Source organism: Chaetura pelagica, unplaced genomic scaffold (assembly GCF_000747805.2).
Source record: "Chaetura pelagica isolate M959 unplaced genomic scaffold, ChaPel_1.0 scaffold444, whole genome shotgun sequence".
Lineage (NCBI taxonomy): Eukaryota > Metazoa > Chordata > Aves > Apodiformes > Apodidae > Chaetura > Chaetura pelagica.
In genome coordinates, this window is record NW_009952979.1 from 3,801 (window position 1) to 31,636 (window position 27,836).

The 27,836-nt window shown below is 40.7% G+C and overlaps 1 protein-coding gene across 1 annotated transcript in view; it reads right to left on the minus strand.

Moving 5' to 3' along the window:
- Nucleotides 1-1,056: 1,056 nt before the first annotated feature.
- LOC104387612 (ADAMTS-like protein 1) overlaps nucleotides 1,057-27,836 on the minus strand; it is a gene marked incomplete at its 3' end in the record, with an annotated part of 71,308 nt that continues 44,528 nt past the window's right edge. The window contains exons 5-8 of the mRNA XM_009996387.1: nucleotides 11,935-12,061; nucleotides 8,335-8,409; nucleotides 5,170-5,327; nucleotides 1,057-1,204 (exon numbers count right to left, since the gene is read on the minus strand). Coding sequence (XP_009994689.1) covers nucleotides 1,057-1,204; nucleotides 5,170-5,327; nucleotides 8,335-8,409; nucleotides 11,935-12,061 — 508 coding nt within the window. The remainder of the gene's footprint in view (nucleotides 1,205-5,169; nucleotides 5,328-8,334; nucleotides 8,410-11,934; nucleotides 12,062-27,836) is intronic.

The following is a 27,836-nucleotide window of genomic DNA, read 5'->3' on the forward strand; positions in this document are numbered from 1 at the left end:
TAATAATTTCTAAGAGTGGGAAAACCAGAAGGAATCAGTGCAAACAGTGCACCAAGGGTTTAAAAAAGAGGGGCATTTCTTATTTTATACAGTGCAGTTTTAGTGGAACTAATCCCATAAGATAAATGTTATCAAAAGGGCAAATATAGCACGAGAGGGCCTAAAGAAATTCTTGAAGACTGGATCATTTAAGTCATCAGACATAACAGTCCAAACGGAATATGAAGGCCAAGAAGGAGAGTTTGCAAGAAGGTAAATCTGACCTGTTTCTTGTGCTCTTTTAGCATCCAAAACCAGTTCCTCTCTGAAAGAGAAACCTGAGTGAAGCAGACTTTTTGCCTGACCTAGTACTGCAGTTCCAATGTACTTATAGATGGAATATGTTGATTAGGACAATTATAATGTTCTAAGAATTATTAATGGAAATTATTGATATTGAACAGAAAACAAAGGTACAGAATATGTACATTGCTTTCTGAAAGACTACTATATGGCTTTCTGCATATTTTATCACATTTGTCAAAATAGAAAAAAAAGGAAGAATTTTTCTGAGCTTGTCATAAGATCTAGTAAAGATAAATTACTATTATGTCTTTTTTCAGGCTCATCATTACTTTTGAACTTAACCTAGAAATAAATTATAATTGAATATTTTTGGAATTCAGGAAATCAAAATGAGTGACTTTCATGACGATCGCTAATTTACTGAATAATGACTACTGCAGTCAGTATTGAATACAAACAGAGGTTTATAAAGGCCAGTGATACAGACCATGTTACAGAATTGTTTCCAGCTAAGTGCACTCAGCATTCTACAGAAGTGACCTCATGGAGACACATATTTCAGGAGGCAGAAATGTTTGGTCATATTTATATGATGAAAGGACTATACATTTCAATGATCTCTTTCAGATTAAGAAAAGTTTTGGTCATTTGATTCTGATAACACAAAACTTGACTCAGTCACATCTAAACTTTAACTATTAATATTTCTATGTGCTCAGCCTTAATTTTTGATCAGCTACACCCAGGAGAACCATCCTAACTCTGACCTACCGGTTGTTCGAAGACTAGTCTTCACCACTTCCTTGCAGCCTTCTCCCAGATATGAGGCGTATATCCCTCTGGAAAATTCTGCCAGCATCAGAACTAATTTACGCAGAAGACCCTTACTGTCATCCCCAATCCTCATATGGTAATACCTCTAAAATCCAACAATACGCCAGCCATATGCTGCTTGAGCAGATTTGCATATTTTGGCCTCTGCCCTAAAGCAAGTATTTCATTCCACAAGGTAAGCTCTATGCTCTTAGTTCAAAAGTGATTATTTAATCCAGTCCTGGCCCTAGACTGGCAAGGCCCATCAACCCCTCTGCCAGCTGGCTGCACACACATGCATTATCTCCTGCATGCCTTTGCAAGTCCCAGGAAGTCTAGGGTAAGCACCAACCTTATTTTCTTTTGTTAACCTGGAATCTAGTCAAATGCATTTCTCTCACCAGTAGTTTCTGCCAGTGCTAGATCACAACTGAGATAAGAATTGTCTGGGTAGCTCTACTGTTATGCGTAATTCAGTATCCAGTTTTCAGCTCTATCTTTTGACTTTTTGGACAACTGGAGGCCAAAATTCTAATCTCAGGAGTAACTCTGCTCACAGGAACTCAGTCCACACCATTTCTAAATTAGCTAGCAGTACCTTGAGCCACCATTACAAAAAAAAATAGCCAGGCAGTCTCTTCTGGTAACAGCCCTTGACCAAATCTTGCCAGCCTGGCACTACACAAGACAACACCAGTCTAATCCAAATACCACTGACAGCATCCAGGCAAACATTTACCCAATCCAACCCTATGTATCTCTGATGCAAGTCTGTTGGTCAATGCAGGTCCTATGAACAAACCTTCATCGTGACACCAGGTATTGAAAACCAACATAAATCTCGTCTAGTCAAGATCTACACCAACAGTGGTTGCTCCGCCAAAACAGCCCAAAGCCTGGACAACACTACTTACTAGACCTTGTTTAAAACCCACCACATCCCTGCCAATCCCTACTGGCTCTTTCAGTAAGCCTGTAACTCAGATAGTTCATATTTGCAGTACTGATTGATGTAAATAGTCAACCAGTGATGACTGTCAGCATTACATTATCAGCTGTAGACTCCATCTGACAGTACTGATTCACACTTCCCAAAGGAGTGGAGATGTGTGATGTGAAACGGTCACTACAAGTTTCTCTATTTTGAGTCTGAAATGGACAATATCAACTGAGGAGACTTTTTAGCACAGAGAGGTGACTATGTGACCTTAGTAACACAGCAGATCAGTGGCAGCTTGCATGGGTCCACCATTTTCACTCTATTTCCTTCACTGGTTCAGACTCACGATTGCTTGCTCAAAATGTCTAGCTCTTGTTTTTCTTCTTGTAGTACATAAGTCTGTCAAATGCAAATGGTCTGGTACATCTTTTTCCAGAATGTTATTTTTTAATTGTCTAATGGACACTTTTCCTTAACCTATGTTGTTCTTAAAATTCCTGTCACCTATTTGCCACTGCCATCTTCCAAAAGTGCAGCCATTGCTGATATATTTGGCATACCAACTTAGCCATAATTCAGTTCACAGTGGATGCCATTATCACCCTAAATGCTATCTGTGTTATTCTACACATCATTGGAAGAGTCAGTCTCTCACAAACTCCTTGAATTACAGAAATTTCGTTATATAAAAACCAGCCTATTATTCTTACACAAGTTCTAGATCTCTCAAGTTTCTGAACTGAACTAGAGACGGGTGGGGACCAAGACCCTAGTGAGGAAAATAAAAGGACAGAACTTACGGTCTTGAGTTGTAATACCTCACCTTCCTAACAAAAAATGTTATGAATAATGACAAAATATATTTTATAACAAATAGTTTACTACTTTTATTTTGCTATGGAAGACAAATAATAAATTTCCAGTATAAACCAAACCTCTAATCTAAATATACCCTCTTTCAGCTCAGTGCCACTGCCCCTGGTTCTATCACAACATGTACAAATTAATTTAGATCTCTTTGCATAAACACTGCTTTCTTCCGGAAGAGTAAATCTTGATACCCAAAGAGATCCCATTTTGAAAGGAAAGCCTGCTAATACCAGCTTGTGAATAAGAGAAGCCTTTATTATTAATTTTTTATTATTATTAATCTAAAATTAATTAATTAATTAATTAATTTTAGAAAAGTATTTTTACAAGCTGAAGAAAAAAATAGTAATGGCTACAATGACTACAGAAAGTATGGAAAGAGAAGTCTGACATAACGTAGAGATATGCATGAATCTGATACTTCTGTATTAGCCTTATTTCTTAGTATACTCCTATATCCAACAAGCCCTAACAAATGAAACCTCCAGAAGCTAAAACATTTAATTAGAAAAATACTTAAATGGTATAGAATAATATTTTTGTTGCATGAAGTAGTATCTAAAGTATCTTCTACAGCTGTTTATTTGAAAAAAATTGTGATTCAAATGCAAGGAATTTTTAAGTCCTGACCCAAACCTTAGAAAAATTCCTACAATTGTGAAGAGGTTTGGTGGTGGGTTGTTTTTGGTTTGTTTTGGTTTGATTTGGATTTTTTTGTTTGGTTTTTTTTTGTGCATGGTTTTTTGTTTTTTCTATATCCATTTAAGACAACAGATATGCCAGTAAATTAACTCCTGCTGAGCCATGCTACTCTGATTTCAAGAGTTCCAGACACACAACAGAACTATTAAAATAGTTCAATCTCAACTCTTTCTATGCCTAGCCATCTTGTACACTTATATTGGCCAGACAGTCATCATACAAATAGGGTACTGCCTCTAATTTAACCAGTGCTTCTTACTTTGCTTTGATAGAGATGAAAATGCAACCAGGGATAAAGGTATTTTCCTTCTTATAAAAGGTTACAGTGGAAATACCAGGAACAGTCCAACCCTCATATTACCATTTCAGGGCCTTTGCTCTACTTAACTAGCTGTCCCCAACACTATGTTCTAACTGACAACGCTGCCTTAAATCCATAGACAGCACACATAATGCACAGTGAGAAACACTGTTTACTGATGTCCATCATCTGGATATCATCTGTAACACAAGTAAAATTGTTTAGTCATTTTTAATTGATCAGCATCTGTTCTATTGGCATATTTTAATTTTGACCTGCAAGAAGAAAGGAATGTATTCTTCAGGTCAAGCTTCTTCTTGAGAAGCAGTTCCAGTGATTTCAGCTTGCTTTTTGTGCCGCTAACATAGCAAGATGGGTATTGGACAGTCTACAGGGCTCTGTTGCTTCCTGAGCTAACCCATTCCAGCCTGGTTCAGCCCAGCTTAACCCAACCTTATTGCGTTTTTCCATTTCACTGTTCAAACTTCTAGCTGCCATCAGCTCTATGTTAAAGCAAATGTCATCTTCCTCTGGGGTTCATGGTGAAAAATTTATGTAGTCCTGGACATGATACAGGTTTTACAGTTTTAAAGCTGAAATCCTTCAAGATCCTTGGCCCTACTGGAAAAGGATTTATTTCATTGTAATTCCCAAATGTTCATTTTTGTATGTGTGTTTTCCTATAGAATGTGTGCATTGTTTCCAGCAATGCGCTTCATATTACCTGGAAAAAACGAAATGCTCTAATGGGAGGAAGCAACTTTTATTCTTACTGGCAGTGCAACACAAAGCAGAACTTCAAAATGACACCATGACTTCTCAAGCAAAGTCATCCCATTTATTTTGGAGTTTGGAGACCTCACAGTTCACTCTGTCACAGTCTTCTGTGCTATTACACTAGTATAAAACCCCCAAAATATGGGCCACACTTACAGACTTTCCTTCTTTTTGCTTGTCACAAAGTACGCTGCGTGTCCTTGTTTTATATGTACCTCAGCAGCTCATGCAAAAAGTAATCTGCCTTTTCTTGTAATGAGTTAATCTTTTCTCTTTAGGGCACATGTTGGGTATGTATTTCTTGGCATAAATTCAGTCTCTGTCCCAAAGAGTGTCCAATTAAGCTTTCATCAGGTATTTCGATCTAAAGAATTTCATGCACAGTACAAGAGCTAGCCTCTCTAAAAAAATCTCTCATCTTTCTAATGCATCTTGTGTTACATTATGTTGCTCTAAGAAGTCAACGACCAATGACGCTCACCTTGACAGTGAAATCTGCAGCGAGAGGCCCAGATATTCTCAGTATCTCTTTGTCAGGAAACTTCTGGAAGTCAACGCTAGAATTGTCCACAAGGAAAGAGCCTGTGGAGCTGAGGCTATTTTCACTCTTCACACCTTGAAGAGTCCTGGTTTCCAAATCTGACAAATACAAACAGGAAACTAGAGCATTATAATTTGAATTAAGAGTTAGCAAGAGCAGAAAAATAAAATAAATAAAAAAGAGTGGTGGTGTAGATTTGCATTCTAACTTAGGATAATGCAACTCTTTTGTTCTTTTCCACAGTTTGTTCACATTCCCATACTTCCCTTTTCTGTTTTCTCCCCCATCTGTTTTTGGCTTTTTTCAACCTTTGCATTTCCAGCTCCGGATTCACCTTGTAACCCATAGGTCATGTTTTCACTCTCTTCCAGTCACATTAATCCATTCTTAATTAGTAATTTTTGCTGTCATTTAACTCGCTCTCCGTAAGTCATGCTCTGATGCAGAGTATGACAAACCTTTCCTCATGAGTGCTGCCTTTGTTAAGTTGCTCTTCACTCTTTCAGTTCAAAGGTGGGTCACTAACCACATGTTGCTGTGGCAGACAATTAACTGAAAGCAAGATATCCAGAAAAGAAAGATCAGTATAACAGCAATTCTGTCCCCTGTCCAGAAGTGGTCTCATCCATCCCAGCAGAGTAGGAATAGAAGGTGAATGCTGAACTCTCCTGAGCTCTCCACCTCACTCTCTCTGTATTCAGAGCTCCCCAAAAGTGGGCGTTAATTCAGACAGTTTGGCAGCAGCTACTTCTGACTGTTAAATAATTTAAAAAACATATTAAACTATTTATTAAATGGAAACAAACAGTCAGAAAATGGACCTGTTCCATTATCTAGCTAGCCTCCCCACCAACTCCAGGTTATGCTCCACAGGGTGTTCACCAATAAACTGTTTCTTGCAGTTATTTCAAAGTGATTATGCATTTCATCATGAAGGATTGCAAAGCTGTAATACTTTCATATGTATTTGTGAAATCATGCACAAAGTCTCCCACACAGAGAAGCAGTTAAGGCAAAATTTGAGTTAGATGAGGACATACTATCATTCTGTGATGGAACTGTATTTCCAGGGACAGTAAATATTTTAGCATTACATTAGCTTGAATTAATTTGTTAATTAGGGGGGAAAAGACAATTGCAGTAATTAGACTACTTGTCAGGATGGGTCGTGGGAATTAATTCATGAAGAAAGTTGCTGAGGCAGTAAACTAAGAATTTGCTGTGCATTAATGAATTCCTTGGTTTTCAGCAAGAGTTGTCACTTCTTTTGTGATGCAGTTGGCCATATATTTATTTATGGACAAGGCTGCATTGATCAAAGATAAAGATGGTTTTAAGACTTATTTATATATAATCAGCCTCCTGTTGACTTCTCCCACGACCAGAATTCAGAGGGTAAAACACTCCTCCCCCCATAACTGAGTGTAGCTCATACATAAGATCCTTTGATGGGTGAATCCTTCTCCAAGAAAGGTTCTTGGAGACATCTGAAACAAGAAAGAGATGTGTTTGGACTTACTCATGTTTACATAGAGCAGTTAATCTAAATCTCAACCACTGACTGAAGTAGAGCTTGCTGATTCAAATCTTTTTGTCCTGAAATGTGATGTAGCTTGAGTGAAGACAGCTTTAGATCACTCTGTCCTGTTAAAATCTCATTTCTATCTAAGCTGTTTTGTAACTCAGTTCCAAGGAAAAACTAACAAAAGTATGAAGGTTTTCTACCTTGGAAGAGAACACCTACACTAGGAGGGAAGATGGGAATGAAAGGAAAAGTGCAAATAATTTGCTGGGAAAGTAATAATATTAGAGCAGCTCAGGAATATCTGAAGGGCCACATACAACGCAAGTACAGACAGCATTTGAACTATTAAGAAAAATATTATTTATGTATTTTTATAGTTTATAACTTGTAGTCTGCTGGTCTTCATTCACAGCTCTATTTACAACCATTAAAGGCATTGCCACTACTTTCTTCACACAAGCAGTGAACTACAGAATAAGACTGATAAATTACCTCTTACTTTGCCACTCAGTAGAAGTTCTTTGGGAGAAAGAAATCTGGAGAGAATGGGGATGATTTGGTATTTCATCTCATTGCGGACTCTAATGCTTGCATTCACACTGACAAACACAGAGGACTCCAATTGGTCTGTGCTGCAGGACACTCCTATCACCTTTTGAAAAAGGAGAATGGGGGCCCTTCTTATCCTACAATAGTTTGTTCTTCTGAGAGGTTATGCATTACAGCTTGTGCTTCTTCTGACAGTAAATTCCATTTACCAGCACTCTAGTGTTCATTTGCTGCTGATGGACAAAGAAGAAATTTGTGAGTAGCTACTGCATTGCAAGGTAAGAGTGAGGGATGCAAGGAGTTTTTTATTAATGAATAAATGGGTTTGCCTTCATCTCTCCCAGTGTGTTCTCAAATTCTGAGATTCTTCTTTGAGAGAAGAGGGATACACAGCTGCTGGGATATACTGCTCCCCTTCAGATGAAGCATGGAAATGTTCTAGCCACCAAGTGATGGGCTAGCAGCACTCAGTGGGCTTGGCTTCTTGGAGCAATATCACTACTACAGAGCATGGTTTGATTTGTACGTGTTGTTTCTGGTCTTTACTCTGAGATTGTGTGTGTGTGTGTCTGTGATATGCACATGTGTGTCTGCATCTATGGGAGTGAGAGAGATTATCATAACAGAAATATGTTAAAGCCATAAGTAGCTTGATGGCTAAGCTCAGTTGTAGGGGAAGCTTATACTTTAGTGTCCTTGATATTTCTTCACTCAGTGAGATATATTTAATTTATTTTAAACAAAAGCATTTGGCACCAAGTGAGCCAGTCAAATAGAAATGAGCCAAGTAAATAGAAATGAGTGGAAGATTACAGAGGCCAGAGGATTCTGCAGTGTGGGCCAAGCTCTGCTCTGAAAAGACCATGCACCACTGATGTAACTGGTTTGGAAAAGATCTTCTGAGGGCAGGACTTATCCCTGTGTTGAAATCAGTGATCTGAGAGAGGGAAACCAGACACCACAGGGTAAACAGAACACTATGGGTTAGCAAGGTTTTCTTAAGCAAATATAGACTAACTTTTTCTACTTACATAAATGATCGGGTCCCTTCAGCACAAGGCGAACTTGCCTGCTTCCATAAGGAATAGCAACCACGGTATCATCCACTGCAAGAAGGCAAAAATGCATGGAGTAAATAAGCAAAGAAATTCCCATCTGATTTCAAGTAAGCAGTGAAATAGGTGCTTACAGGGCAGTCAAAAGAAAGCTTTTTGATCAATTAAGCAACCCTATGAATTAAGAGAGAACATTAAACAGCTGTTAAAAGAACTTCTTAAATGTTATAAGAACCTTCTATTTAGAAGAATCAAAATGTTTTGATTTTTGTTATTCTAAATCCCTTCACAACAATTTCTGGATCTCAAGAGTAACCAATATCTTTCTGTCTCACCATGACCTCACTTAAACCTCTTCCAAGTCTTTTGAATTGGTGTTTGTGGTGAGGTAGAGAAGTACAAGCCTATTCTGATGTTTAACCAGAACAGCCTGTTCCTTCACTTGACTATTCCCCAGTTGAACCATACAGCCTCTCCATGACCCAGCCCATGATATGTGATGATTTCCCACTGCCATCAGACATGACTTCCCTTTCACAGCTTTTATTTTAATGGCTAGAAGTGCTATAATTCTGCTTTCCTTTTCATCCTACTACCAGAAAGCCGATGAAAAACAGAAGGCCATTAGACTGCCACGTAAAATAGGTCTTAGAGTAGGATTTTGCACTTATGAAGCCCTTGGGAGCTTTGCCAACTGAATTTAAACTGAAGTATGAATTAACATGTGGATCATATGCTGCTGTGAAAGTTAGCTAGGCCAGCATTTCTAAAGAGGCAGCAATCTCAGCTGTGTTCTGAAGGGAGACAGGAAGATAAGGTGCGGAAAGATGCTAAAAAATCTACCAGACTCTATGACTGTGTCATGGAATAGGTGCTCAGAGAACACTAGCCTGGACTAACCAGGATGCCTATGTTCTTCCTTCATCTTTCTCTGTCCTTTCTGCCTCCATCTTCTATCACTAGAAGTTGGGAAAGAAAATGTGTCCATGCCTAACATCATTTTTTTTGGGGAGGCAGTACACATGAAAGGAATGAAGCCCCTTCTACTATCTGTTTATTAGAACTGTTCACGTCTTTGTCATGTAATTCCCACTAGCAAGAACTATACCTCAGGAAAGACAGGTCAGCAAAGTGAGGCAGTGGAGCTGTTCTTTTTGTGAGAGAGCAACTAGAATGTATTGAGTTCTGTCCAGGAGCAAGTGAAAAGTCTGTGGGTACGAATTAAGGGGCAGGCTGGCATGGGCGATACACTTGTGGGCATCTATTACAGACTTCCTGATCAGGACGAGGGAGTTGAGGAGGCTTTCTACTGGCAGCTCAAAGCAGCCTTGCAACTACAGGTCTTAGTCCTCATGGGGCCATTCACAGTCTAGGAGGATACTCCAATGCATTGATGATAACTTCTTGATACAAATGTTGGACAAACAACCTAGGAGAGGAGTGCTGCTGGATCTTGTGCTCACCAACAAGGAGGGTCTGGTTGAAGTGGTGACTATCAATGGCAGCCTTGGCTGCAGTGATCACAAGATGGTGGAGTGAAGGACCCTGTGTGGGAGGAACAGAACACCTAGCAGGACCAGAACACTGGACTTCCACAGGGCCAACTTTGGCCTCTTCAGTAAATTATTAAGAGAAGTCCCATGGGACAGGGCACTAGATGGTAAAGGGGCTCAAGATAGTTGGTCAACATTCAAGGACCATTTCTTGCAAGTTCAGGATCAGAGCATCCCAATGGGTAGGAAATCAAGTAAGGGAGCCCAGAGACCTGCATGGTTAAACAAGGAACTGCTGGGCAAACTCAAGTGGAAAAAGAGAATCTATGGATTACAGGAGGAGGAGCTGGCCACTTGGGAGGAATATAGGACTGATGTCAGAGGATGTAGTGAGGCAATTAGGAAAGCTAAGGCCTCCTTGGAACTAAACTTTGCAAGTGAGGTCAAAGACAATAAAAAGGGCTTCTTCAAATCCATTGCAGATAGAAAAAACACTAGAGGCAATATAGGCCCTCTGCTGAATGAGGTGGGTGCCCTGGTGCCAGAGGATTGAAAGAAGGCAGAGGGACTGAATGCCTTCTTTGCCTCTGTCTTTACTGCTGCAGACTCCAGGAGCCCCAGATCCCTAAAGTCCCAGAAGAAGTCAGGATGAAGGAGGAGTTTGCTTTGGTGGATGAGGATTGGGTTAGGGATCAGTTAAGCAATCTGGACATCCAAAAATTGATGGGTCCAGATGAAATACACCCATGGGTGCTGAGGGAAGTGGCAGAGGTCATTGCTAGGCCACTCTCTATCATCTTTGGTAAGTTGTGGGCAACAGGAGATTTGCCTGAGGACTGGAGGACAGCAAATGTCACTCCAGTCTACAAGAAGGGCAAGAAGGAGGACCCAGGTAACCATAGGCCAGACAGCCTCACCTCCATCCCTGGAAAGGCGATGGAACAACTTAAAAAAACTTTTTTACTGTGAGAGTGACAGAGCACTGGAACAGGCTGCCCAGAGAGGTTGTGGAGTCTCCTTCACTGGAGACATTCAAAACCCGCCTGGACACGTTCCTGTGTGATGTGCTCCAGGTGACCCTGCCTGGCAGGGGGGTTGGACTAGATGATCTTTTGAGGTCCCTTCCAACCCCTAAGATTCTGTGATTCTGTGAACCCACAAGAGTGCACACAGTCATCAGCAGCTATTACACTCCTATTTTAATTTTTTAGGTCATGTGCTATTTAGCACTGGAAAAAGTCCTTGTGAATGGTGGAGCTGGTCTCATTAAACTCTAATGTCACTTGCTGGGCACATGTTTTCTGGCTAGCACACAATTACTTAGATTTGTTTACATAAGCATGACAGTACACTTACCTTTATACTCTTCCTTCATACTGACTTATCTCTCATTCCAGAATTTTTGTAGCTCTACTTGTGGTGCTATAATCAGGCTGAAAAGCCTGCCTGGGATCCAGGATAAGATAACCCTGTCACTGGGGCACACTAATGCTACTTTACCATTCAGTTGATGCTGGGTCAGACAGCGTGCTGGAAAGCTCATTCTGTCTACACCCATCCATGTAGACACCTCCTGACATCTTAGGCACCTCAGTCCACCCTAGCACTGAGTTACCATGCTCATCATTCAGGCAGACATGCCATGGGCAACAGTTTGAGAGCACCACCATCCTCCCAGGGTTCTCCTCTGCTATACAGCAGTGTAAACCACTTTGTTCATAGCAGCGTGGACTGAATCCTGTGCCTAGCCAGCTAATATAGCCAGAGCAATGTGGGTAGAGACAGTACTTCTCATTTCCCCTCTCCTCCCAAGCAACTAGCTAGCTGAGGTGGGGAATATAATGGTGATGCCTTTCCACAGTCTTCTGTCCACCCCCATATACAGAGCTGTAGTCAGAGCAACTTGACTTCAGCAACTCAAGCAACTGTAGTCAAGAGTCTTCATTTAGCTCAAGAGGGAAGAAACTATGGAGACAACTGGACTATGATCACTCAACTACCTGAGAAAGAGAGGGGTATCTTGCAAGAAATGCATATATCACAAAGAAGGGAAGGTGGCACTTTACCAGAAGGGACAGCTTACACTTATTTGCTGAGAGCTGGGACTTAAATTGGCCTCGAACCAGCCGGCAGGTGGACCCATCGCCATTGCAGACCCCACAGTTATCTTCCTTGACGGTGCTTCCCAGCTGGTGGTCACAGCCAACGATCTGGCAAGAAAGAAAGATGCGCAGTTCAGTGCGAACACCTACTGACTGACTGCTTGATCCACCTCTGCAATTAATTACCACCAAATTTTTCTCTCAGCATCTCTAGAGGGCCATAAAGTACCTCAGCAATGAAAGAGGCTGAGCAAATCTGGCTGGGAGTTTGAACTGAATTCAGATGTGAGATAGTGAGCAGGTTAGTATTCAAGGGCTTTTGTAGTCCAGAGAAAGAAGACAGTCCTGTTGAAAATTGTTTTTCTAGGGCACTGTGAACATTTCTTGGTCAGAGTCCTATCAGAAATTACATTTAGAGTTTCACAAAGAAAAATGCCTGGAACAATAGCTAAGAAGACAGATAGCAAGCAGACGGATAGATAAAAGTAGAGAGCAGTGGAGATACATAGTGACATGGCTGAGATCGCAGTGAAATTTTACCTGCTATGCAGCTAGGAAAACCATGTGGCTTTAATTATGTTTAAAATAATCCCATTCCACACTGTCAATGCCTGTATTCAGACATTGTTAAAGATCAGATAAAGAAGGAGGAAATGGTTAAAAAAACAGAATGGAGAATCAGAAATGCAATTACCTGACCTGAATCGACTTTATGTTTACATGCTAATTGTTTAGTTCAAAATGTTAAAACTTTAATAGACAAACAAGGCTTCTCAATTGCAAAAAATCCTATACTTCTCAGGAGAATAAAATATACATTTATAACTAAATGCATTTAAAATTAAATAAATTGAATATAAATGTGTATAGCACAGTTCTAAGATAGGCCTTTTGTTTGAACTTTGAATTCTGCATCCAGTTTATGACTTTTGCACATAAACAATTGAAATACAAGAAATTAAGCAAGCCCGTACAGTATTATAATTATCTTTATACATACTAGAAAATGAAAGACCTTCTAGCATTCTGGCGTGCAAAGTAATTGCAAAATTTTTTGTGTATAAGTTCTATTTCTAAAGAATTTGTGCTAAGACTCATAGCCAAGAAAAGTGTATATATAAACATGGGGAATTTTAAATGTACTGCTTATTTCAGGTTTAAATTTCCCTCATCTCTGACTTTCAGTTAAATCAGAAACCTGGGTCCTAGAAACTGATAAGAGCAAACAAAGCACTTGCCATCCAGGTTCAAAAAAGCTGCATGTTTAACTTGTCCACTTGCACATTCAGACTAATATTCCTTATTTGTTCAAATCTGTTTATGCAGAGTGGCAGATCACTAATAAGCTGAGTCTGGATTTGACACTTTGTCTCCGTCTGTCTATGAAAATGCAGGCTTTGATTTATATCCAGTAGTAACTTTCAGCAATTTCATTCCCAGTTCTAACATCATTATTTTATGAGTGGCTCAATAGAAGTTTCTTTGGTTATCCATCTTATTGATAGTATAATTAATTTAATTAAAATCATTATAGGTTTAGATTCAGGCCTGAGGACAGCTATTACTAAATTTCTTTGACTTCACTAATTTCTACTGGGTCAGAATTCGGTCATTTTTTTATGCTTCAGCATTATATGATGATGTTTACACAGGAATTAATGAAGACTGATAGAGCAACAGTCAAGCATGAGTGATTTATTTCCCTGAAAATCTAGTCATACCAAGACTGCAAGAGACATTTTACCACATTAGAAACACCATGGCAAATGATGGTTATGTATCTGAAGCAAAGACAAGATTATCTTGACTGTGACTATTTCATAGAGTTTCCAAATACAGACACATTAATTATATTGGTGATACTATGTAAGATTTTTGCCTATTTTTTTCTGAGTAAGAATATTCCTGCAGGAGCTAAACCACCATTGATAGACACAGACTGGTTTTCTTTAACTTTCATGAATATCACTATAGACAAGATGTGAAAGATTCACTTGCATGATCTGAACACTGCATGACTTCATGCCTACACATCAGATGAATTTTCTTCAAGCCCATTAAAGCTCACTAGCATCCATAGTGAGAAGTATTCTTCTGAGGAACCTAGGTAACAGAGGAAATGCCAGAATTCCCTTTCATACCTGTTCATAAGATATTTTATATTCCCTCAACAGCTCGGTTTAGAGTGGTATCCAAATCCACAAGCCTCTGCCTATTTTGAGAAGAACATGAGAAGTGCCTGGATGTGAAAAGAGCTAGATTTTAAGTCCAGGTATGAGACAACCAATTTCAAAACCAATCTTTACTATTTTAAAGCCTCTTAAACATTATGAATCACTAACTCACATGTTTCCATGGGCCGTACTCTGATTAAAGTTAATTACAAATTAAGCAATTTGGAGCTAGGTCACAATTTGTAGGGGAAGCCACCAGGAATATCTCAGGTGTGAAATGAAGTTTTATTGAAGTTCATTGCTCTTTTTCAGATGAAGAGCCATTGCCAGAGTACAGAATAAAAATAATCCTTTTGCTTAAATGCTCTATTCCAAATAGAACTATGAGAAAAATGGAGACCTCTTATGAACAACAAAACTTATGTGATATGGACAAAATATGTTCTAATCTTCCTTCACATGGTAGTGATTCTTCATGAAATTAAATAAATTTTCTATTTCTCCCTGAGGTTTTTGAAGAGCTTTTCTATTATTCTGTTAGACAATCTGATTTAAGACACATACAGACCTCTGGGAATAGTACAAAATTGTCATTAAAAACTCTTAAAAATTATTAAGTAATGCCTGAAATACAAAATGTTCTCAAGTTCACTGTTTGAATTTCCTTCCTTCCTTCCTTCCTTCCTTCCTTCCGTCCTTCCTTCCTTCCTTCCTTCCTTCCTTCCGTCCTTCCTTCCTTCCTTCCTTCCTTCCTTCCGTCCTTCCTTCCTTCCTTCCTTCCTTCCTTCCGTCCTTCCTTCCTTCCTTCCTTCCTTCCTTCCGTCCTTCCTTCCTTCCTTCCTTCCTTCCTTCCGTCCTTCCTTCCTTCCTTCCTTCCTTCCTTCCGTCCTTCCTTCCTTCCTTCCTTCCTTCCTTCCGTCCTTCCTTCCTTCCTTCCTTCCTTCCTTCCGTCCTTCCTTCCTTCCTTCCTTCCTTCCTTCCGTCCTTCCTTCCTTCCTTCCTTCCTTCCTTCCGTCCTTCCTTCCTTCCTTCCTTCCTTCCTTCCGTCCTTCCTTCCTTCCTTCCTTCCTTCCTTCCGTCCTTCCTTCCTTCCTTCCTTCCTTCCTTCCGTCCTTCCTTCCTTCCTTCCTTCCTTCCTTCCGTCCTTCCTTCCTTCCTTCCTTCCTTCCTTCCGTCCTTCCTTCCTTCCTTCCTTCCTTCCTTCCGTCCTTCCTTCCTTCCTTCCTTCCTTCCTTCCGTCCTTCCTTCCTTCCTTCCTTCCTTCCTTCCGTCCTTCCTTCCTTCCTTCCTTCCTTCCTTCCGTCCTTCCTTCCTTCCTTCCTTCCTTCCTTCCGTCCTTCCTTCCTTCCTTCCTTCCTTCCTTCCGTCCTTCCTTCCTTCCTTCCTTCCTTCCTTCCGTCCTTCCTTCCTTCCTTCCTTCCTTCCTTCCGTCCTTCCTTCCTTCCTTCCTTCCTTCCTTCCGTCCTTCCTTCCTTCCTTCCTTCCTTCCTTCCGTCCTTCCTTCCTTCCTTCCTTCCTTCCTTCCGTCCTTCCTTCCTTCCTTCCTTCCTTCCTTCCGTCCTTCCTTCCTTCCTTCCTTCCTTCCTTCCGTCCTTCCTTCCTTCCTTCCTTCCTTCCTTCCGTCCTTCCTTCCTTCCTTCCTTCCTTCCTTCCGTCCTTCCTTCCTTCCTTCCTTCCTTCCTTCCTGCCTTCCTGCCTTCCTGCCTTCCTGCCTTCCCTGCCTTCCCTGCCTTCCCTGCCTTCCTGCCTTTCCTGCCTTTCCTGCCTTCCTTGCCTTCCTTCCTTTCCTTCCTTCCTTTCCTGCCTTCCTTTCCTTCCTTTCCTTCTTTTCCTTCCATTCATTCCTCCCTCCCTTTCCATTTTGCCTTCCTGCCTGCCTGACTTCTTTCCTGCCATCCCGTCTTCCTGCCTGCATCCCTCCCTCTCTCTGTTCCTCCCTGCCTCCCTCTATCCCTCCTTTCCCTTTTCCATCTTATGGTGCTATTTACTTCCAAAAAAATGTTCGTAGTGTTTGCAATTGACTCACATTCATTTAGATTTCTTACAGTAGTTTTTAGTAGCTCTTAAAGAAAACATTCTATAGGCTGGAATTTCATGAAAGGATAAAATCAGAGAAGAAAATCCTGACATGCTCCTGAAAAAATATGGAGTTCATGAGGCCACTAACTTTTGTCTCTGTCTGCAGAAAAAACATAGTTTTGGCTGAGTTGAGATGCAAATATGTCATTTCCATAACATTATTTTCAACCCCTGCCAAGGCTGTGTAGAACTCACTGCAAAAGAGGAAAGTATGGATCAAAATACATCACCATCTCCCTCAGAAATCTGCAGACAGTTAGCAAGGAATGGGAAAGGCATCCACCCATAAAAAGAACAAAACATAGAGGGAAGGTTTTGTAATGGTTGTTATCAGGGATGTCAAAGATGCAACATGCAAGGAGAGACCCAGCTATCAGGAAGAGTGAGTTCACTGAAGCTACAGAGCTAGAGGAACTAGCTGAGACACTGACCAATGGGCATATTCATCTGACTAGGGATGGTTGAGAACTTGTCATGAAAATAAACATCATGGAAGGCTGCTCAATCAGCTTGGTGGGCAAAACAGTGAACAGGGTTATCATACCTCTAATCGACAGCTCAAAGTAATTGGTGGACACAATTTGAAACAAACTACTGACGTTTTTGAATTATTGGTCTGGGAAATATCTCACTCTCTGAAAAGGTTTGCAATGTCAACTCCCCATCTTATTTGAAACTAGAATGAATGTTGAAATTCTGAAGCTTCTGTGGGATGCAAACTTCCTTTTCCACTGAATTTTAGTCCTGATCTTAATATACCCTAGGGGTCTAAGGGAGATGAAGTCTTTTTTAATCCTGGGAGGGCTGGGAAGGATGACCCCACCAGGAACAAAAAGAGATTACTGCAAGAAGTTGTGCCTGGAAATGTTCTGAAGTAAACAGTTTTCATACTAATTTCTATTACATGTTAAGCTTGCTTCCCTTAAAGCAGGCTAGATGAAGCACAGACGTTCCACACCGAAATGTTTTGAGTTTGAAATTGCTGAATTGTGGTCAGAAGCTTGAACTGCAGATCGTTACCACACAAAATGTCAGAAGAAGCGCCATATGGTTCCCTGACAGTCTAATCCAAACCCCATTAAAACAAAGAAAACACACTTTAAGTTCAGTAGACTTTGGATGAAGCTCTTGCATGTTTCTAAAGGTATTCCTATGAAGCCCATTGCTATTGTGGTTAAATGCCCCTATAGCAGTAAAGGTAGATCCTGCAGAGAGCTCTGAAAGCCTCTCAGTATATGGAAGGTATCAGCCATGCAGTACCAGAGTCAGGAAATCATAGCTGAGTACCAACTCTCTGCCCAGTTCCCTACAACCTCTAAAGTGAGCTGATTTTTTAATTCTTTTTATGGGTTTAGCATAAATAAGTTAGCAACAAAAAAGCCAGAATAATAATAGCTAATTCCTCATTGGCTGAGTCTGTATTGTTTTCTGGCATAAGGCACCAGAGTTCTGCTCAGAAGTAAAGAATCCATATTACATTTTAGGCTGCAGTCCCACACTTCAGGCTGGATTTGAGTCTCCAATCCCCTCCTCCACCTCCTGACAGCCAGTGAGTTGGCAAAACAGGAAAATATGGATATTCCTCACTCTGAGATACATATGCAAAATCATTTCTACAGGACACTGCAAGAAAAAGATTGCTGTCATGTTAGCAGAGCAACTGCTCATGTATAGTTTAAAGGCAACAGTCTGAAAGTCCCATAACAGGAGTTGGAACTAACTCACTGAGTGTGTGCACGAAAGTTATGTGTATATATGTTCCCCTTGTGGACTTGAACTCTGGCTCAGTTTAGCAGATTTCTCCAGAAACAAAACTGGACCAGCAGTGACAAGCTCTCCAGCCTTGCTAGCCTGGAAATGCCCTGAAGTAAGAAGTTTTCATAATAATTTCTATTCAGTATTAAGAAACTCTAGGCAGGAAATAATGTAATACAGCAACCTTCCAAATCTAGCCAATTATAAATAAATCTCTCTGTTTTTCAAAGGGCATGTCTGCAGTTCAAACAGAAGTTGTTCTGAGAATCTGAGAAAAACAAAGTTGCCCTTCACGTGGATACTAATGTAGGGCTCAGTCCAGGATTTTTCTTGATTATCACTGCTCAGCTGAACAGTTTTCTGTTGGAGCCACTGTTTCAACTGGATCCAAAATCATGCTTTACAATCAGGATGAAAAGCTGTTGTACACTTTAAATTATTGCAGAGAGAGTGAGCTCCAGCAAAGTTGAACTGAGCTGGCATCTGTGATATGGTCATTCTCAAGCCCTGACGGAGTGGCATTGGCCCTTCTGTTCACTGACACCTTATGACCAGACTGCATCCTCAGTGTTTTTCTGGTACAGACTGCCAACAGTATCCTGTGGTACGCATCCGGTGCAGTACCAAGCACCAGGCAGGATCCTTCTGCATTCCAGGGAATTTAGGTACAAGCACACTGCAATCACCAACTATAACTGAAGACTGTAAGATGATTTTCAGAATGATTTGTACATTTGTAATTTGTAACTGTGCTGGTAACAATAGGCCCAGTGACATGTACAATCAGTATACTCATTTGGCAGTGAGCCAAAGATAATTGCAACTCTTCATGCAGCATAAACAAACTTCAGTTTCAGTGATCAGTCCACAAGTTGTTAAATATAACCACTGGAGTGACAGAGATTCAACGCCCAACACAGTAAGCATGTGACTGGTTGCCTCTGTGATTTGTGCTGCTTGTTGCCTTCTCTGCCATTTTTTCAATAGACCTGATTTGCAGATCTTGGTATCTGCCCCACCAATCTAGCATTCCCAGCTAGCCACGGTTCTCTCCTATTACTATTTTTAAACCCAGACCAAGACCCTCATGGAGCCTCACTCAACTAGCACAGCAGACAATGTATTAAGATTCTGTGGTTCAGCCAAAGCTCTAAAAGCAAAGAGCAAACACCCAGCAGAAGAAGGAACTCAAGAGAAATTCCTATTTCTCAGGTTTCCCTTGGGGAAAAGAATAAATGTAACCTCATTCTGAAACCGCCTTTGATTTAAAATGAAGCAATTAAATCAATTTAAAAGCTACAACTTCTAAATGAGGATTTATAGAGGCATTCAAATCTTGGATGTGGGAAAAAGGCAACTCCTACCCTGAAATTCAAATTTAATTAGAATAAATAGTCTTACATAAAAAAGACTGAATATTTCATATTCAGTCATATATAACCCACCAATTTATTGTGTGGGCCAATCTAGGAGAACTTGCAGATGTGGAAATGAAGCTGTACTTAGTTCATTCTCTGATGATGGAGAAATCCAGAGGCCACCACTCTGTAAGGTGTAACATTTAAACAGAATTAAATTATAAAATTTTATACAGAAATAACAAGATGAATAAAAGAGTCTTTTGTGAATATTCATATTCACTTATCTACTTCATTCACATTTTTCTTTGGTTTCAGCTGGATTTGGATCACATGTCCATATGCTAACAGAGTAAGAATGAATTTCTGCTTTATTCTTTCATGCTTGTGCTCTGATTCATGGAGGACAACAACAAATCTTAACTTTTTTTTAGTCAGTGCTCCACAGCAGGTCGTTGAAGTGCTGGAATTTTCTCCAGAAGAATCACTTGTATTATTAAGTGTGGTCTGGATGATCAGGTAGTGAGATGGAATGTGAACTGGTTGAAGGAAAGAAGTCTGAGAGTTATGGTCAATGGGACAGAATCTAGTTGGAGGCCTGTGACTAGCAGAATCCCTCAGGGGTCAGTACTGGGACCAGTACTATTCAATATTTTCATCAACGACCTGGATGAGGGAACAGAGTGTGCTCTCAGCAAGTTTGCTGATGACACTAAACTGGGAGGAGTGGCTGACACACTAGAAGGCTGTGCTGCCATTCAGGGAGACCTGGACAGGCTGGAGAGTTGGGTGGGGAGAAACGTGATGAAATTCAACAAGGGCAAGTGTAGAGTCTTGCAACTGGGGAAGAACAAGCCCATGAGGTAGCCATTGGCCCACCTCCCCAGCCTGTCAAGGTCCCTCTGGATGGCATCCCTTGCCTCTAGGGTGTCAACCACACCACACAGCTTGGTATCATCACCAAACTTGCTGATGAGACACTCAATCCCACTGTCCATGTCTCCAACAAAGATGTTAATCAGCCCTGTTCCCAGTACTGACCCCTGAGGGACACCACTCATCACCTGCCTCCATTTGGACATTGAGACATTGACCACAACTCTCTGGGTGTGGCCATCCAGACAATCTCTTATCCATCAAGTGGTCCATCTGTCAAATCCATGCCTTGTCAGTTTGGAGACCAGGGTGTCATGTAGGACACTGTCAAATGCCTTGCACAAAATGCAAAGTGAGGCATCCAGTTTTTCTCACTAATCAAACAGATCAAGACACAAAACATTTTCAATCACTTCTTGAAAGCATTTTTTGTTATGAATCATCTGCAAGAACACCATGTTTCTACTATTTATTATCTTATTTATTACTTCCATCATTTTGTTTGCTTACTCTGACAATTTCAAAATGGGTTATTGTTCAGACAATTCTTGGTGCCCATGAGGTCCCATAGATTTATGCACCTTCAGTTTCTTTAGATGCTCACAAATCTGCTCTACTCCTACAGTGGGGGTAACTCACTCTCCCAGTCCCTGATTTCACCTTCTGTGGCCTTTGTGTTAAGGTTTGAGCACTTACCAGAGAAGACTGAAGCAAAGAAGTCATTGAGGTCCTCAGCCTTCTCAATATCCTGTATGGCTAGGACATGGGGCAAAGGATGCAAATTAGAGCATAGGAGGCTCCAGGTAAATGTGCAGAAAAACTTTCCTGTGAGAGTGACAGAGCCCTAGAACAGGCTGCCCAGAGAGGTTGTAGAGTTTCCTTCTCTGGAGAAACCTGCCTGGACAAGTTCCTGTGTGATGTGCTCTAGGTGAGCCTGCTCTGGCAGGGGGGTTGGACTAGATGATCTTTCGAGGTTCCTTCCAACCCCTAAGATTCTGTAATTATTGGATAGATAGCTTATTTAGCATTTGCAGGAGAAAGAGTTGCCAGGTTTTGTAGAATATGAAAACACTAGAACAAAAGGTGATTGCAAAGGCCATTATAAGTCAAAGCTCATCAAGGCAGATCTCCAGCTTCCTTAGAGCTACATACTTGAGAAACCAAAAGTAAATTCAACTGAATCTGCCCTCTGGACCCATTCTCTTCTCCTAGACTACAAAGCACTAAACTGCAAAATCATTTAATTGGCACCTGTGATACATTATGTTTTACTTTGATGCTTTGACAGCTCTGGTGGCTCCATGACATACTTGATATTGCTACTCAGACCTCTCTGACAGACCTCTCTTGGGTGCACACCTTTCCTTCTCTCAGACAGGCCTCTTTTGTTGACATGAGCTAGTCTTGTCTCTGCTGGAATCAATGGGGATGCAACTGCAGTGCCTGGCTACTAACAGTGCCAGCAGAGATGTGCTGGTGCTTCAGGCAGTCACATAATCTATGTTATGATGGAAGAGACTTCAGTCACAGTTCAAGTACTTGAGATGGATTGCATGTCCCCAAACCACCGCTGAAACTGCTGAGTCTATGCAGTATTCCAAACTGCTGCTCAGTGTGTAAAAGCAGTGCATACAAGCTCTATGAGAAGACACTGGGGATGAGAGAGGAAACTAGCTACAACTAGCTACAATGTCTCCAGCCTCATTTTCCTGGATCTTCACAATAACTGGAAGCCTTGCCACAGCCTTCAGTGGAACCACACACACTTCCATTTTGGTGGGGACTCTCAAAACTGCCAGCCAGCATGGGCATCCTGCCATCTTCACACAGGACTAAGACCTCCATGCCACTCCACACTCTTCAATTTTTCAGACGTGCTAAAGAAATACACAGACACAGATGACATCCTGGTGACTGTAACAGAACTCTTATGAGTCTCCAAACTGCTCTTTTGAATTTCTTCTTTTTGCTAACCCCCCAAATTACAGTGTGCTTCCCCCCCAGCAAAGGGAAGGGCTCTGTGTGTTGCTGGCTGAAGACATAGCCACAGTAGACAGTTTGTCTACTTTGGAGTAACACAGGTTTTGTTTCATTTGAAAGGCTGGACCAAAATATCTCTACAGTGGTGTCAATCTCTTTTGGGCCATAAAGTAGAAAATAGGTCAGGACAATGGAGTTCTAGCAATGCAAGTGCATATTCTTTCATGCAATAAACTTATCTCCATTTCCTTACCATTCTGTGCCATCAAAATGTTGCTACCTGGCATGATTATAGCAATTTAAGTGTTCGGTTGTTACACTTATGAGTCATTAGGTTTATCACCCCATGCCTCTCTGTGTGCTGGAAGCATGCCATGCTGGGGGAAAAGCTACTTCTCACAACTCAGAGCAATGATACTCACCAACAAGAAAACAAAACTAAGATTTTTTTTTTTAACCACAGAACATGAGGTAGATGAGGTGCCTGACAGAGTTCAAAAGCATCTAACCATCAGAAATCAAGAATTCAGCAGTTCATGGAAAAAAAAAAAAAAAAAAAAAAAAGGATCTATTTTGAGCATTTAGGCTGAGAAGCTTGGTGCAGACATCAGAATCTGAAAAGCCATTATAATCATCAAGTCAAAAGGCTGGGCTAAATTGAAGGACAGCTTAGAACTGATCCTATAACAGGGCCTTCTATGTGTCTGAGGACAAATCGCTGCACTCTTGCCTGTTATTATGACACCTTTTGCTCTTTTCTTCTGGTGTTTTTTAGCTCAGAAAATTGGGAAAAACAAACAAACAAACAAACAAATAAAAAGCAGCTACAAACAGGAGCCAGAAATAGCTGAACTACAGGAGATTGCAATCATGGCAACATGTAAATACCTAGACTGTTTTCCCCCAATACTGTCCTTTGTTTTAACCAGTGATAGGCTTGGCAGAATGAAAAGATCATTACATGAAGCTGTCATGGGGGACTGAATACACAGCTGTAGAAACAAAAATTATGCCTGTTTGTGGAGAATTAATGGAACAAAGGCCATTTATTTCTATACTTTGCCATCAAAAGGGCAAACGACAGGCACTTTCAGTCTTCTTGTGTGAATATAAAGGAGTAATACAGGTAAAAATCTTTCTCTTTAAATTATTGTCTCAGAGTTTTCTATTAGAAAATATACCAAATTAAGGTGCAGAATAATGGAATCTTGTCAAAATAAGCACATGATCCCCAGTGTTACCACTAGCAAGCACGGATGAGACTAGTCTCTAATATTAGACCAATGAGTGCTGCAGTATGGAAGAATGCAGACGATTTTTATCCAGCGCTTTTGACAGGGTGGAAAAGTCTTGGCTTTCTCCTTCCTCAAGGGTTTGAAGAGAGTATGTAAAGAAATTGGGTCCCAAGGTAAGGAATGACCAGGAATGGCCCAGACCCAGATGCCTATCTCTGCAGCAGTGCCCCAGGCACATCCCAGAGGGACATTAGGAGCCTGTGGCAGTACCATGAGCCTTCAAGACCTTACTGAGGTGACCATCTGATACATGTTCTTTGAAATCATTATTTTACCTGTACCAAACAGGTTTAATGCAGCAGTGAGTACGATATTCATGCACCAAACACAATGTTAAGTGGCACTTACCAACTCAAACATGTAAAGAATTCATGCAACAATACTTTGTAGATGGAAGGGGGGAAAATAAGCTGTCCATCCTGAAATTATGAAAGACAGGCAATAGAGCACAGTCCCCTATTTAAAAGAAAGAAGATTTTTCCACTTTTCTGACATTATACGCTAGCCAGTGTAGCCTCTGATGAAAAAAAAAATTAGATGCATACACATGTATATATGTAACCACTTAAGTAGGTATATATAAAAAACATAATAATCATGCAACTATATTATGGGGAAAACTATTTAACAAAATATATCTTCACTGCAAGAAAGTTTGCAAAACAGGATATGGGAAAAGATCAGATGTGTAAATTTCAAACCTCTATATAATGACAGATGTTCTAATTTATTATTTTTTTTAATTTTTTTTTGTATTTATATGTTGTTATTTCACATATTAAATCTCCAAACTCTACTGAACAAAGCAGCATATGATCATCCAGAAGGTAAATTTTTTCCCTGCATTAAAAATATTTTTAGGATTGCTGAATCTCAATTCACAATCAATTTCTTGTGAGCAACAGTACTTGATGCTAATATATAAAACAAATATGTTTAATTTCTGAAGAAGCTGTATGAAGCTATCCTCAATAAACCTCTGACAAAATATTTTTAATCCAATGCATTCATTCCCCCAGTTTGAGATGAACCACAGCTTTGGATATTCAACTTGAGCTTTGTTGGCTACAAGTTTATTGCAATACTGACTGCAAAAATAAACAAGTTGCAGCAAGTGATGGCACTTTGTTAAATAATAGTTTCTAATGTTTTTTAAAATCAGTGGTTTTCAGCCTGTGTCCAAAGTATGCTGGGTCCATAGACTACCTACTTTTGTTACAGGTACTTTTCACTGCCTGTGAAAGGTAGCTAAGGAAAACAAGCTTGTTGTCAGTTGACACTGTGCAGAAAAAAAAACTTAGGAATCAATAAATAGAAAAAGTTGAAAAATACATTGAGTAGTATTTGGTAGTAAATCTGTAAAGAACAATTTAATGCTATCATAAATAGTAGACATTAAGATAAGCATTTCTGGGATGCAGCTCTCTTTAACTACCAATCTTTAAAACTGAAATAATGCAATGGACAAAGACAAGCAGGTTTGGAAGAGGAAACAAAAGCACTTTTTCCAATTGTGAACAACCTTTTTGTAGTAAACTTACTTAAAGGTGAATTAGAGACTTAAGGGTTAAATTTGTCAAACCTACATGATGTTGTAGAATAGAATCTACAATTAGAACAACAATTAGAACTCCAGAATGGGTGGGTCACAGAGTGGAGGAATTTTGAGAGTCCGTTGGGCTGTATTATAGCCCATTGGAAAGATACAGGTGGATTTCCAGGACTTCCATACACAGACTTTTATATATGCCTGGGTCTCCAAAGCCCTTATTGGGATGAGACCTATTGGAACAATTTGAAACAAACATTACATTTGATAACAGAAACAAATGAATTGGTAGTTGGACAAAATAATTTAACTGAATTGTAAAGTTTGGCCTTGATACACACCACAACTAAGTCCAAGGGACCTGAAGAGATAATGGACCAGGTATATCCTGCAGTATGGGCATCTGAGACACCTGGGAGAGCCAAAAACGCTGCCCCAGTAATCACAGGACTCAGGGCTGGGACACAATGCCCTAAGGATTAAACATTGAAGTTGGAGGACAGGAGAGGGATAAAAGAAATATTAGAGAGGTTTGTAAAACATGGGTTGCTGGTAGAATGTGAATCTGAGTATAACACACCCATCTTACCAATTCAGAAACCTGATGGCACAGGACCTGAGGGACATAAATGAGATCACTGAGGATATACATCCTGTGGCAGCCAATCCATGTACACTGTTAACAAAACTAAGGGATGAGCCAGTTTGGATTACCACGTTGGACCTAAAGGATGCATTTTTCTGCCTGTCTCTAGACCCAAAAAGTCAGCTCCTGTTTACCTTTGAATGGGAAAATCCAGATACTGGGAGGAAGTCACAGTTAACTTGGACTGTGTTACCTCAAGGATTCAAAAATAGTCCTACTATTTTTGGGAATCAGTTAGTAAAAGACCTTGAGACCTAGGAACCTCCAGACCCTAAAGGGGTCTTAGTCCAATGTGGATAATTTATTGCTTGCACCAGGACCAAGGAAATCTGTACAGGCTGGAATGTGAACTTTTTGGGCCTTAATAGGTATCAAGTCTCTCCACAGAAAACACAGTTAATCCAACAGCAAGTTATCTACCTGGGATATGAGATCTCTGAAGGGCACACATGCTGGGAATAGAGCAAAAAGAGGCCATTTGTCAGACACCCCTGCCGCAAATGGTGAAAGAAATACAGACCTTTCTGGGAATGCCAGGTTGGTGTTGCCTTTGGATTTATAACTATGGACTTTTAGTGAAACCACTGTATGAACTGATTAAAAGGAGTCAGTCAACAATAACATGGACAAGTGACACACAAACGGCCTTCTAGCAACTCAAACAAGAATTAATGAAGGCCCCTGCTTTAGGGCTGCCAGATATCTCAAAGCCCTTTTGGCTATTTTCCCATGAGAAGCAGGGAGTAGCCCCAGGGGTTCTAGCACAAAAGCTTGGTCCCTACAAGACAGCCATGGCAGACTTCTCCATGCAATTGGATGAAGTAAGCAAAGGATGGCCTAGCTGCCTGTAAGCAGCAGCTGCAGTTGTACTTAACATCCAAGAGGCTCATAAATTCACTATGGGACAGAGAATAACTGTGCTAGTCTCCCACACAGTTTCTGAAATGCTTGAACAAAAAGGGGGGCATTGACTGTCACCAAAACAGCTTCTCAAGTACCAAGCAATCTTAGTGGAGCAGGACAATGTTGAAATTGTTGTCACCAATATTGTTAACCCAGTCTCTTTTCTTAGTGGCACTCCTGGAGAACCTGTAATGCATGATTGCCTTGACACTATTGAGGCAGTGTACTCAAGTCTGCCCGATCTGAAGGAAGAACCCCTGTGTCCTGGTTTGAGCCAGGATGAAGCCAATTTTCCTTTTACTGTTTTTTTTTCTCCTTCAGTAAGCTTCTTTTAACTAGCAGCAGAGTGTTCCAACTAAGACTAATAACGGTGGAATGTTTTTCTAACTGCTGGGTATTCAAGGTCACATCTTTACTCTGTTGGCTCAGATACTATGGGGAGATCTATGACCCCTCCGTAGGAAGCTGAGTTAGACAGACAGCAAAACTGGCCAGAGATATTCCATTCCATGTATCTACATCAGATCAGAGGAAGGTCAGAGATCACAGAAGATAACTTCCTTCCTGCTTCTTCCTTTCTCTCCCCTCAATGGCCGGTGTCCAGGGAGGACTCCGTCCATCCATCGCCATCAACCCCCAGGCTCGAGCTCTCCTGACCCTCATCACTCTGTGCTTTCTCCAGCAGCAGCTCCAGGATTTTTTGGGACTGTTTACAGCTCAGGAGATGCTGTGGGAGTTGCTGGGGGTGGGGAGAGGCAAGAGGCTTTTGCACATATCTGCACATATTTGTATATAATTGTATATATTTTCTTATGTCATTAGTGTTTAATTAAAGCTGTGCAGTTTAGTTTTCAATCCAGCCAAGTCTCTCTCTTTTTCTCCCCCTCATTCCCTACCTAGGAGGGAGGGGGAGGAGACTGAGAGCATTGTTGTTCAACCTGAGTCAAATGGTGACACCCTGGACAATGTAGAGGACTCCTGGTAAACTGATGGGAGCAGTTGCGTTCAGCAAGGGACACGTAAGGCTGGATATACAGTGACTACCATCAACTAGAGACCAGTGCCTTACCTCCAGATACCTCAGCTCAGAAAGCAGAGATCATTGCCTATAATTAAGCTTTAGAATTGGCAAAAGGAAAGAAAATTAAATGCAGATTTGGTGTAGTTCACACACATGGAGCTGGATGGAAGGAGTGTGGGCTATTGACTGCCAAAGGGAAATGAATCAAACATGCTGAGGAAATCCTAAAGCTTTTGGATACCATACA